At 38.1% G+C, this 11892-nt stretch overlaps 1 protein-coding gene across 3 annotated transcripts; it reads right to left on the bottom strand.

Annotated features, from left to right (window-relative positions):
- Positions 1-4196: 4196 nt before the first annotated feature.
- Positions 4197-11892, bottom strand: LOC125252848 (vitelline membrane outer layer protein 1-like). Of its 3 annotated transcripts, XM_048166464.1 has the most exons (6): positions 11161-11892; positions 10216-10410; positions 9183-9295; positions 8950-9063; positions 8580-8761; positions 8220-8508 (listed from the first exon to the last, which is right to left on the bottom strand). In XM_048166464.1, exons 2-5 carry the CDS (start codon positions 10393-10395, stop codon positions 8581-8583), a joined length of 588 nt encoding a protein of 195 aa, XP_048022421.1. In that variant the 5' UTR covers positions 10396-10410; positions 11161-11892; the 3' UTR covers positions 8220-8508; position 8580. The 3 variants fall into 3 exon arrangements, with proteins under 3 accessions (XP_048022423.1, XP_048022422.1, XP_048022421.1); XM_048166466.1 differs by lacking the exons at positions 8220-8508; positions 8580-8761 and adding an exon at positions 4197-5191; XM_048166465.1 differs by lacking the exons at positions 8220-8508; positions 8580-8761; positions 8950-9063 and adding exons at positions 4197-5191; positions 5733-5846.

The following is an 11892-nucleotide window of genomic DNA, read 5'->3' as shown; positions in this document are numbered from 1 at the left end:
ACAAGTGCAATGTGTGACAAATAAAAACATTTGTTCGAACAATGACAAGTTAGAATATAAAGTAACCTAATTGGCTAATTTTAAGTTAGTCAAACTATATGACGATTTCATTTTGACATTATTATAGCTTGAAGATTTACTGATTTCTTATTTCAAATTCATACCTGTATCTTTCACAATAGTGAAGCAACGGCTGAGAATCTGCAACACAAGACTTTTTTTCTTACAAGCATCATCACCTATTGATGAACAGATATCAATAAATCAACACTACAAAACACACCAATGGTGACACTCAACAAATAATAATAATAAAAACTGAACATTACAAAATAAACCAACAACACAAACTGCTAAAAGTGAACCATAAATATGTTCAACAGCACAGATAAAACCAACAAGCACCAAAAAAAATAAATAAATAAATAAATAAATAATTACAGCATAACCTATTATTTTGTGGTAATGCACCTGTTTCACATACTTATAAACATGAATGTGTATGTCAGGCCATAAATCCACAAAAACGTTTCATTAGCGCATGCATAAACACACTTTGACAAACACTGAGAAGATTTCTAGTAAAGCATGTGCCCTTTGAAACAGCTTTGATTGATTGTTTATTTAATTTTTTTATCCATGTTTTGCAGTGGGTACTTTGATCTTAACACCTTTAACCTCATTATTTTTATTCTCAGGTTAGGTAAAATAGGTCGAGTCTGACCTAAATTATAAGAATTTTAAAATACTTACAATTTGCTCAGAAGACTTCTCTGTGGTGCAGTATGTTCATGCAAAAGCCTTAATAATAATAATAATAATAATAATAATAATAATAATAATAATAATAATAATGTTTAATTTATATAGCGCTTTTCCAGAGCTCAAAGCGCTATACAAACAAAACATAGACACAAAAAAACACAGTATACAATACAAAGAAACAATACAGTGTACATATCAAACATCACAGTTAATCATGGTATTGAAATAAAATGCATAATCCGGATAGAGACAGATAAAATTAAATGGCTAGATTGTCTGTGCAACAGAAACTGTAGAGTAAAAATGCAGCAAACAGTCCCTCGTGCAAGCAAACCGTGTCAAACTGCACCTCGAAGTTTGAACACAACATCGTCCAAAAGTGCAAACTCCAGGACCACAAGCGACAAACGGGAACACTCTCTATATGATAACTTGATGTTCACCACAGAGCCCGATCGAGTGCACAGCAGACCACAAACAGCAAGCGGGAAAGCTCGACATAGAGACGCAGATATTCCGTCCACAGCATCCACACCGCAAACAACGCCAGGCAGGCAGGCCGGCGGGTTCAGGTAGGCCAGATGAAACACAGCAGCAAGCGGCATAATGGGGCACACCACCTCTGCGCACCAGCGGGAATCATAAAATGAATTGTCCAGTTAAAGTCCAGGTGAAGTGTGTAAGACATACACATTTTAACAGGACAAAACAGACAAACAGCCCGATGTGAAGCGGCAGCCAAACGCGCACAGCGTACTCACACCGGAAAAAAAGCACCCGTGACCCACCCCCCTTAAAGGTCCCGTTCTTCGTGATCCCATGTTTCAAACTTTAGTTAGTGTGTAATGTTGTTGTTAGAGTATAAATAAAATTTTAAAGCTCAAAGTTCAATGCCAAGCGAGATATTGTATTTAACAGAAGTCGCCTACATCGAACGGCCAGTTTGGACTACATCCCTCTACTTCCTTCTTTAATGACGTCACTAAAACAGTTTTTCACTAACCTCCGCCCGCAGGAATACACAAAAAAGGGGGCGTGGTCTTGTTGCGCTCCCACGGAGAAGAGCAAGAGTTGCGTTTGTAGAGTGTGTTTGTCGCCATGTCGTCGAAACGCTGTTATTTTCATCCCGCAGTCCAATCACTTTTGTTTGGCCTTCCCAGGGACGCTGTACTTAGAGATCAATGGTTACAATTTATGTTTAACTCGGTTCCCGAAAATTATAATCCACATGTAAAACTATGTGCAGCACTTTCCGGGCAAGGCGCGCTAAGCTGCTGTCGAATCACAACACAGGAACCGCTGGCACAATCAGAACTCGTTATGTATTTCTGAAGGAGGGACTTCATAGAACAAGGAAGTCATCAGCCCGTTTTTATGACAGTGGAAACAGTGGTATACAGATAAGTAAATTATGTGAAAAATACTGTGTTTTTTTACACGGGACACATGAACACATGTTCTATTGCACACTATAAACACAATCAAAGCTTCAAAAAACTACGAAAAACGGGACCTTTAAAACACTAAATATCTTAAAGCCTCCGTAGGCAGTTTTTGTAATCAATTAATTTATTTTTCTTGGTTACTTTTCTTTTTATAATAAACAAAAATGTAAAGGCAAATTGTAGCCTGACGTGGTCATACTCAATTCTAGTCAGAATATGAGTCTGATACTGCTCCATTGGGCTTTGATTATGGGGGCGTATTTCAACCGATCCAGGAAAGACCTCAATTGGATAGACCTACAACCAATCAGAGCTACAGAGTAAGTGACGTATGTTGAGCGACGCATAGTTGTCAACAGAACTCTTCTTAGCGACCATCGGGGCCAGCTGATAAATTAAACTTTTGCCGAATCCTGTAGGAAGGACGGCAAAGACATCTTTCCCATCGACAAATGCCTTGATCGCGGTCCTCTGTTCATCTTTTAAAATTAATGCGCTGTCGATATCTTCTATAACGGACGCGATGGCGGAATCTACACATCTCAGTTCTTCAACAGCCATCATTGTTGCAAACTAATTGACCTTTCGCAAAGACTCGTCCCCCTTAGTTACTGTTGCTTTGTCCGACAAGCCGTGGCGCTGTCACGCCACACAGAGTGGAAAATACATCGCGGAGCAAGGAAACTGACAACACATCGACAGACGAGACAGAGCAGGTTACTTATGATATTAAACAAAGTCCCAGCTTTCAAACTGTGTAGTTATTAAAAAAATTCAAACAATAAAAACCGTTTTTGTGGCTCTTTAATGTGTTGTGACCATGATCGTGACAGATTGCTGTAGCGCCTCAGCTCAAGAGGCTACCGATCATCTCTTCCTACTAGTCCATTTATAGCATCAAATAAACATGAATGAACATGAGAATGAATGTTGTTTCAAACGCGGAAAGACGTCAATATGCACAATTTTTCAAGTTTAACTCCACCGATGTTAATCTTCTAACTCCTGACTGCTTTGTTGGACAAAATGGCGGATGCGGCGTTCTTATTGGTTAGATCGCTTGTCAATCAAACTCCCCAAGCGCTCTTTGATGACGTGGGTGGTTACGTAACCGCAGATAGCCTGTCCATCATCGATTAAAGCCCGCCCTGGCAATTTGATTGGCTCGGCCTTCTGGGAGCCGAGCATAATTACTCCACAATGGATCGAGTCCAGACCGAACTTCCCGTCCAAAAAATGTTGTGGGCGGGGTTCGGGCTGGCACCCAGGCTAGGCAAATTGTTACGTGGCTGTGTAGTTTTTATTTTTAAAGACCCATAGGTGGCGATGAAGTTTTGGATTGTTGGAAGCACGATGATGTCACTGAGTTTCCGGCATAAATAGCGTGGATGGCGTCAATGGAGTCTTTCTCTCTCGCTGGGTTGGTTTCGCCGGTGTCTCTCTCTGCGATTCCCTCGCTGCGGTCCCTTTTGAACATCTATCGTCCGCTCTCATGGGGCGCGCCGCGCTTAGTCTGTGTTTTGTTGTAGTTTAGTTTGTATTCTTGATCTTTCATTGTTTTGTTCGATATGTTTTCTTTATATGGTTAATGTTTAATTTTAACAGTAACGGGTAGTGGATTTGCTTAAACAGGTCACTGTTTATTAATGTAGTAAGTATAGTGAAGGAAGCAGAGGCCCGGAAGACTCACTCTTTTGCTTTATCGGAAGCTAAGAACTATTGGTGAGAATAGCCAGGCAGGCGTTCTTTGTTTCTTTGGCTGTTTTTCCCTACCTGTTAACTGTTAATTTCTTTGTCAATATTTTGTCTAATTTTGTTTGCAACATTATTTATGAATTGTTTAGTCCTTTTTTTTCTATTATAATTAAACAAGGGCGATCTATTGTCCTGAAAATTAACTACCGGTGTCTGTGGGTCTTGCATGTGTGCGGTTCATGTCCTAATTGGTGTTTATTATTTTAAACGAGCTGTTAACTCGGACATGGGCCGTAACACAAATAAAACTTCATTAAAGTATAAAATACAATAATTCCACTTTGAATTAGCACTGGGCTTCTAGGCGTTGGGGGTTTAATGATCAGTATCCAAAGAGGAAATCAACTCTTCTGGCTTTTATACTCCTGTTGTTTGCTGCCAAAGTTATATTCTAATCTACTATGAGGATTGATTACCTCAAAATGTAAATCTGTATGCAGATACATGGTACTTTATCTGAATAAAATACACCTCTCTCCCTTTTGCTCATGTTCCAGCAATAGGTGGCTGACCCCTGCTGTAGAGTATGCTGGTCATTCCCAGGGAATGCATGAACGGATAAGAATGCATTATAAGTCGCTTTAGATATAACCATCTGCCACATGCACTAATCTAATAAATGATGTGAAGTGTTGTGCAAAAGAATGTGAAACTACAAGGTTCTGTTTAGAAAGTCTTTAATGCTGATATTTGGCACCCATTTTGACTGACAGCAGAAGTTCGGGAGTCTTTCGAAGAATAGAAGAAATTTACTAGAAGGAATAAAATAATATCAACTCCAATAATAGGTGAGATGATGTCCAGTCAGCCTCAGATTCTTTTAGACTTTGTTTTGTGATAATGACCGACTGACTGTGCATTATCCCTTACAAAACTGTTGTATGACATGGTTCATGTTAGCTTATCATAGTATGATGATCAATTATGACAATCCATTGGTCTTCTTGCTGTTCTTGTTGTCATCCTCCTACACCTGAAAGAACAAACAGATTGAGTTGATCTGCAGTATGTGTCAGTCTGAGGTTTAGATTGTGATCACATCACCTCATTCACAGCAGTATATGCGCGCGTCATTGAGAGCGGTGTCATCTCCATTTCCCTGTGGATTTTCTACCCGCGTCTTGATGCCGCAGATTCCTCTTCCACCACACGCTGAGCTCCAGTCGCCCCAATCACCCCAGCCTGTGCCGTCACCCGTCAGCACAACACCATCACTGCAGCTGAACCTGGAGAAAATTCAGATGTGACAATATTATGATAAAATATGTAATTGTGCTGCTGGATTGAATGTCAGTCACATGATGCATAACCTGATTTTGCTGAGTTCAACATGTTCCTGGGTTTGTTGATCCTGGAACAACATTCAAATCAACCAATCAGATTTGAGGGACAAGTTTACAGATTGTCAAGTTTAGGCTTAAAATCATGAATTGGTGCTTCTACATCAGTGTTATTCATCTATCATTTCCCTCTGATTTTTGGGACAACTTATGGGTAGGGTTAGGTTTAGGGGTAGGAATAGGGTTAAGACTAAATTTTCAGATTAGAATGTTGTTCCAGGATCAACAAAATATGCTGACCCAGGAACGCATCTAACTCAGCAATATCAGGACGTGCGTCACATGATCACCTGCAGCCTATGGCATAATCACAACCACGATCAGCAGCACGACTGAGTGGGATATTTATTGAACTGCTTGATGAGGGAATACAGAGTCTTTAAATAGCAAAATAAATCCAGCATGACTTACAGCAGCACATTCTCACCTGATGTTGTTTGCGGCTGTATCATCACCATTTCCTTGGGCAGATTCGACTCTCAGCTGGAAAGCTTTTAAGAATCCAGAAGGACACCACTTGATATCTGTCCACTGACCCCAGCTGAAGAAAAGACAAAGAGGTTTCTTGATCAAATTGATTATTATTTTCAAGAAAATCCTCAATTCACTTATCTAGCTTAAACACTTGAATGTAAGAATTGTTAATAATCAGACTCCCTTACTGTCCTGCGTTGGACACAACATATCTGCCTGATGATACTCTGGATTTATATACACATTTATATACACAGTGAAGACGAATCCCATTGAGCGCTGTATCATCAAAGTGACGATCAGGGTTATGTCTTTCCACCTTAAGGGGGACACTACAGGCAAAAACACTGTTTTTTCAGGCACCTGTCAATTTTGAGATTTTGCACTTTTTGGCTTTTTATAAAGTGTTTTTTCAGACTGGTGGAAAGAAAACATCCAAAATACACTTTTAAGTGTATATTTTATAGCACTTTATCTATTTGCATCTATAGATTTCAATTACAGTAAATATCTTTAAAGGCTGTTTTCTCAAAATGAGTTTTTTCTTCTGCTCTGAGTCAGAAATCTCAACTTCTGCAGAACTTACATACACCAAGCTTTACAGTTTTATTCCTATCTGTATTCTGAAGGTTTTTACAGAAGGATTTGTTGATATATAATTTGCCTGATTTTATACAACATTTTATTCCTAAACAAATGGCGAAAATATTTTTTTTTTTCTGGCTGTTGATAGTATTTTCTGATTTATGGAGTGATAAAAAGAGATATCCAAAATTCCCTCTGTAAAAGCCTTTGAATTTAATATGTTCAAAAAATTAAACAATTTGAACCTGATGTCATCCAATATTCAGATTTTTGTTCTAGAAATGTATGCAAATTAGCGCATATTTAATTAGATAACAGCTAATTTGCATATTTAAACATTACATTTTAGAACATTTGTAATACAAAAAATGTTTGCAATTTTTAATGTAATCAATCAGCTGGGGTAGTATGGTGATATCTATTAGTTAATTTTTTTTACCCTATTCACCTGGGGTGTCTCGCCTTAAAACAACAACAACATTGAGACAACTGAAACTAACCCAACCATTGTAACATTTAAATTCTCATAGTAACATTTATCTTTATGTTCTTTAGTACAGACCCTTAAAAATCTTAAGCAGGTGCAGCAGGGTCCAGTTGTTCAAAAGTAATCTGATTTCAGCTATCAGATTGGATCAAATGGGTTGTTCAAAAGGGGGAAAAAAAAGGATTCTGAAATCAGATTAGATCACAAAATCCAATCTTGGTTTTAATCTGAATAAAATCATCAGTTTGTGTTGTTCAAAACTTTTTAGTAAGATTAGCATATCTTTGATCCAAAAAAAATCTGGATAAACTCTAGAAACTCAAACTCAGAAGTCAAATCAATGGCCAATTGTTGATTGGACAGTGCTGTGGGGTCCTCACAATCCATGAGCTCGTCCCGGTCCATGGCAGCAGCCTTAAAAACGGTCCAGTCAGTGCACTCAAAGCAGGCTTGTAAATCCCACTCTGCTTCATTAGTCCTGAGTACAACCTGCACAGCAAACCAGGAGCACAGGAGACATTTTCAAATGGGGGGACCAAACTGTGTTCCGGGGGGAGGATGTTGACCACGGACGGTGCACGTGTGTATGCGTCAAACGCATCTTTAAATGCTCATGGGCAAAGGAATGCTAATGTCATTTATAGTCGACATAAAAATTCTGTCATGTGAAGAAAAAAAAGACAGGATTTGATTTTACACTTTGGGAATTAATTGGTTCATGAAAAATCTTGTTTTCCCTCTGAATTAAGTTTATATTTTTTAACTCCATTGGCAGATACTTTTTCTTGCTTCTCCAGTAAATGTATCTTGACTTAAGAATGTTTGGATATTTGTACTGGAAAACAACAAAAATGCAGGGTTAGAAAATCAAAACAACACAAAAATACGTTTGTTTAACCAATGGTGTCCTTGGAATGTGTTTAACTCAGTAAAATGCCAATAAAATGCTGAGCTGATTTTGTAATTTTAAAAAGTTTAAAAATAGTAAGCAAATAGTAAAACCGACCTTAAAAAACATTCTGTCATCATTTACTCACTCACACTCATGTTGTTCTAAATCTGTATTACTTTATTTCAAGAAGAATTTAAAAGTATTTTCACACAACTTGACTTCTGAAGTCTTATGATAATTTGCATGAAGAAATGAATACAAACAGATCATACTCTGTTAGCAAAAGAATCAGCGTTTATTATAATGCAGAACTAAATGATTGTGAAAGTCACGTAAACACACTTTAGACAAACACTGAGATCGTTGAATTGCCAGTAAAATCATGTGCAATACAAGTCTCTTTAGATCGGTCACATGACAGATAATGTAATAAATGATCTGATGTGAAGTGTGTAAAAGAATGCGACACTACAAGGTTCTGTTTAGAAAGTCTTTAATGCTGATATTTGACATCCATTTTGACTGACAGCAGAAGTTTCAGAGTCTATAGAAGAATAGAAGAAACATTCTAGAAGGAATAAAATAATATGAACTCCAATATTAGGGTGGGATGATGTCCAGTCAGATTCTTTGTTTTGTGCAAATGTGAATTATCCCTTACAAAACTGTTTTATGACATGGTTCATGTTAGATTATCATAGTATGATGATCAGTTATGACAATCTATTTGGTCTTCTTGCTGTTCTTGTTGTCATCCTCCTACACCTGAAAGAACAAACAGATTTAGTTGATCTGCAGTATTTGTCAGTCTGAGGTTTAGATTATGATCACATCACCTTAATCACAGCAGTACATTTCCACGTCATTGAGAGCGGTGTCATCTCCGTTCCCCTGTGGATTTTCTACCCGCGTCTTGATGCCGCAGATTCCTCTTCCATCACATGCTGGGCTCCAGTTGCCCCAATCACCCCAGCCTGTGCCATCACCCATCAGCACAACACCATCACTGCAGCTGAACCTGGAGAACATTTAAATGTGACAATATTATGATAAAATATGTAATTGAATGTCAGTCACATGATCACCTGCAGCCTATGGCATAATCACAACCACGATCAGCAGCACGACTGAGTGTGATATTAATTGAACTGCTTGATGAAGGAAAACAGAGTCCTTAAATAGCAAAATAAATCCAGACATTCTCACCTGATGTTGTTTGCGGCCGTATCATCACCCTTTCCTTGGGCAGATTCGACTCTCAGCTGGAAAGCCTTTAAGAATCCAGAAGGACACCACTTGATATTTGTCCACTCACCCCAGCTGAAGAAAAGACAGAGGTTTCTTGATCAAATTGATTATTATTTTCATGAAAATCCTCAATTCACTTATCTAGCTTAAACACTTGAATGCAAGAATTGATAATAATCAGACTCCCTTACTGTCCTGCGTTGGACACAACATTTGCGGCCGATACTCTGGACGAATATACACAGTGAAGACGAATCCCATTGAGTGCTGTATCATCAAAATCACCAGAGACATGACTTTCCACCTTAAAAACGACAACAACAACAACAACATTAAGACAATTGAAAGAGCTGAAACTAGCCCAACCATTGTAACATTTAAATTCTCATAGTAACATTTATCTTCATGTTCTTTACAGACTCTTAAAAAATCTTAAACAGGTGCAGCAGGAGCCAGTTGTTCAAAAGAAATCAGATTAGATCAAATCTTAAAAATGGGTTGTTCAAAAGGAGAAAAAAGGATTCTGAAATCAGATTAGATCACGAAATACAATCTTAGTTTTAATCTAAATAAAATCATCAGTTTGTGTTGTTCAAACTTTTTAGTAAGATTGGGATACTTTTGATCTAAAAAAATTTGAATGACTGATCCCATCAAAAGGGTGGATTTCAGGAACAAAAATGTATTAAAACTTTAAAACTGCTCAAAAATACAACATTTTTATCATGTAATACACACATATATTTTTATTATTTTGCTCTTGATTAGCTTAAGTGTTAAAGTAATAAATTAGCAGTAGTCATATTTAGCATTTCGGTAACCTAATGTACTGTAAAGTAAAAGAGATTTTGGTGCCATAAAATAATCCCAAAAATATTATATTTAATTCAAATCCCCCCCATCTCATATTCTTTCTATTTACATGTCCCTTTAGGGGCTCTGTAGGGCACTAGTAATCCGGATTTCGTCATTTGAAAAATCAGGATGAATCAAGGTGATTCAGTCCCATTATGCTTTGAAAAACCAGCACAAAAGTAAGATGGATTACCTGATCCTGGACAGCAAAATATGGGATGTCCAAATCCAGATCATTTTGATCCAGATTAAACTTTTTGAACAACTAGCCCCTGGAGATTAAGTGACTAACTGCAACTCCACAGTTTTTAACTTCTGAAGCACTTATAGCCACCAGTGTATTAGCAAAATAGTCAATGCCCAACTTACCCTCAGACTGAATCCTGCAGCATACATTCCAGTTGGACACATGTCCTGATGACCCCACGACCCCCAGGACATTCCGTTAGACACGGTCAACACTGATTTGTAATTTCTTCCTGTGGCCTGAACGTTCACATGCTGCCCAATAATGGCTAGCAGTAAAAACATGGAAAGGAGGTGATGCATTGCTACAGCACTGACCTGATCAATAAAAAAAATATTAGATTAATATTCTGCAGCCTCAGAGCTATCAATCATCAGCTGATCAAGCAGACACAGAGACGGTGTACCATAACATTCTCAGGTTAAGGAAGAAGCCTCATATTTAGCAAAATCATCCACAATGTCCAGGCATTACTAATAACTAGTAAGAGAGGGCAGATGTTCAAATGCATTCATGTTGTAGGAATCAACCCAAATAGTTAATCAAAATTGTAATTAAATTAAATTTAATAAGAACCGGATTAACCGTAAATGATTCAGAATAGGGCTGGGCGATATATCGCATGCGATTGTCACGCGCATTTCAAATGGAGCGGCATTTAATAACCAGAGCCGTAGTTCACTGACAAGCTACGCAATATCGCGTTCATTATCGAAGGCGATTCATCTGCGATATGAACGCGATATTGCGTGGCTTGTCAGTGATGGTGAAGGCAGCAATTTGGTTAGCACAGCGCAAGACACTGTATGCGTGAAAAATCAACACAAGAATTTGTTGAACTAAACTACTAACACACAAACTAATTTAACGGGGGAAAAAAACACGCACACACAAACACACATTCATTCAGTTTCAGAAAAATGGAGAGGTTATTGTTTGAAGGTAAATGGATTCCAAAGTTTCTTTGACCGCAACCTGAGAGAATTAATACACTAGCAATTCAACAATAGTTTCATTTGCTAAATATAATTGCACCAACTCAGCAAAATTAGGAGACTTGTGTTTACTTGTGTTGGCTGCTCCTGTAAACGCAGTTTTCCCTTCGTGACGGAGTTGAAGGAAGCGGCGTGGCTCAGTCAAGACTTCTGAAGGACGACGTCCGTCTCAAGAAGGTGCTGGAACAAAAGACTTTTGTCTGTGAATTTCAACGAAGGTTCTTGCAGGCTTTGAGTGAATTCTTGAAGAAGTTGATCGTGCAATCAGGATGATGGTCGGTCCGTCGACTCAGCGAAGGCCAAGACGAAAAGGCGCACTTGAAAGTGAAAGCAAAAATCCAATGCGCGGCATCGTATTTTAAACAGTTTGTTGGTTCCGCCTTTCCAGATGTTTTAGCCAATCCGATATGGTTTTGGGCGGGTCCTACGCCCTGTGCTCCTGTTCTTGCATGTAATTAGCATAGTGTCCGTATGGCCCTTTTGTTCTCAAGTTTTTAGGAATTTTAATCAGAACTCTAAAAATTTAACTTTACTAGTTCAAAAGCTGTACATTTTACAAAAATCATTTTTTCACCAAAATACTGACAAACATTCATCCATCACAACCATACCAAATAGTACACACTTTCTGTAATTGAGGTAGATTTTCTTTCAATTTACCTGTAATCAACATTTAAAAACACACAGAAAGAATTACATAGGTGTCATAAACAAAATAGAAGCATACTTGATACATATGAAATGCTAGAGGCTGTTTTTGGTGATAAGTTCATGTCTTTTTGGCAGTATTTCCTAAATTGTCTT

This window comes from Megalobrama amblycephala, linkage group LG18 (genome assembly GCF_018812025.1).
Source record: "Megalobrama amblycephala isolate DHTTF-2021 linkage group LG18, ASM1881202v1, whole genome shotgun sequence".
In the NCBI taxonomy this organism is placed as follows: Eukaryota; Metazoa; Chordata; class Actinopteri; order Cypriniformes; family Xenocyprididae; genus Megalobrama; species Megalobrama amblycephala.
The sequence above is the reverse complement of the archived record's forward strand: the minus strand, read 5'-3'. Positions and strand labels throughout refer to the sequence as shown.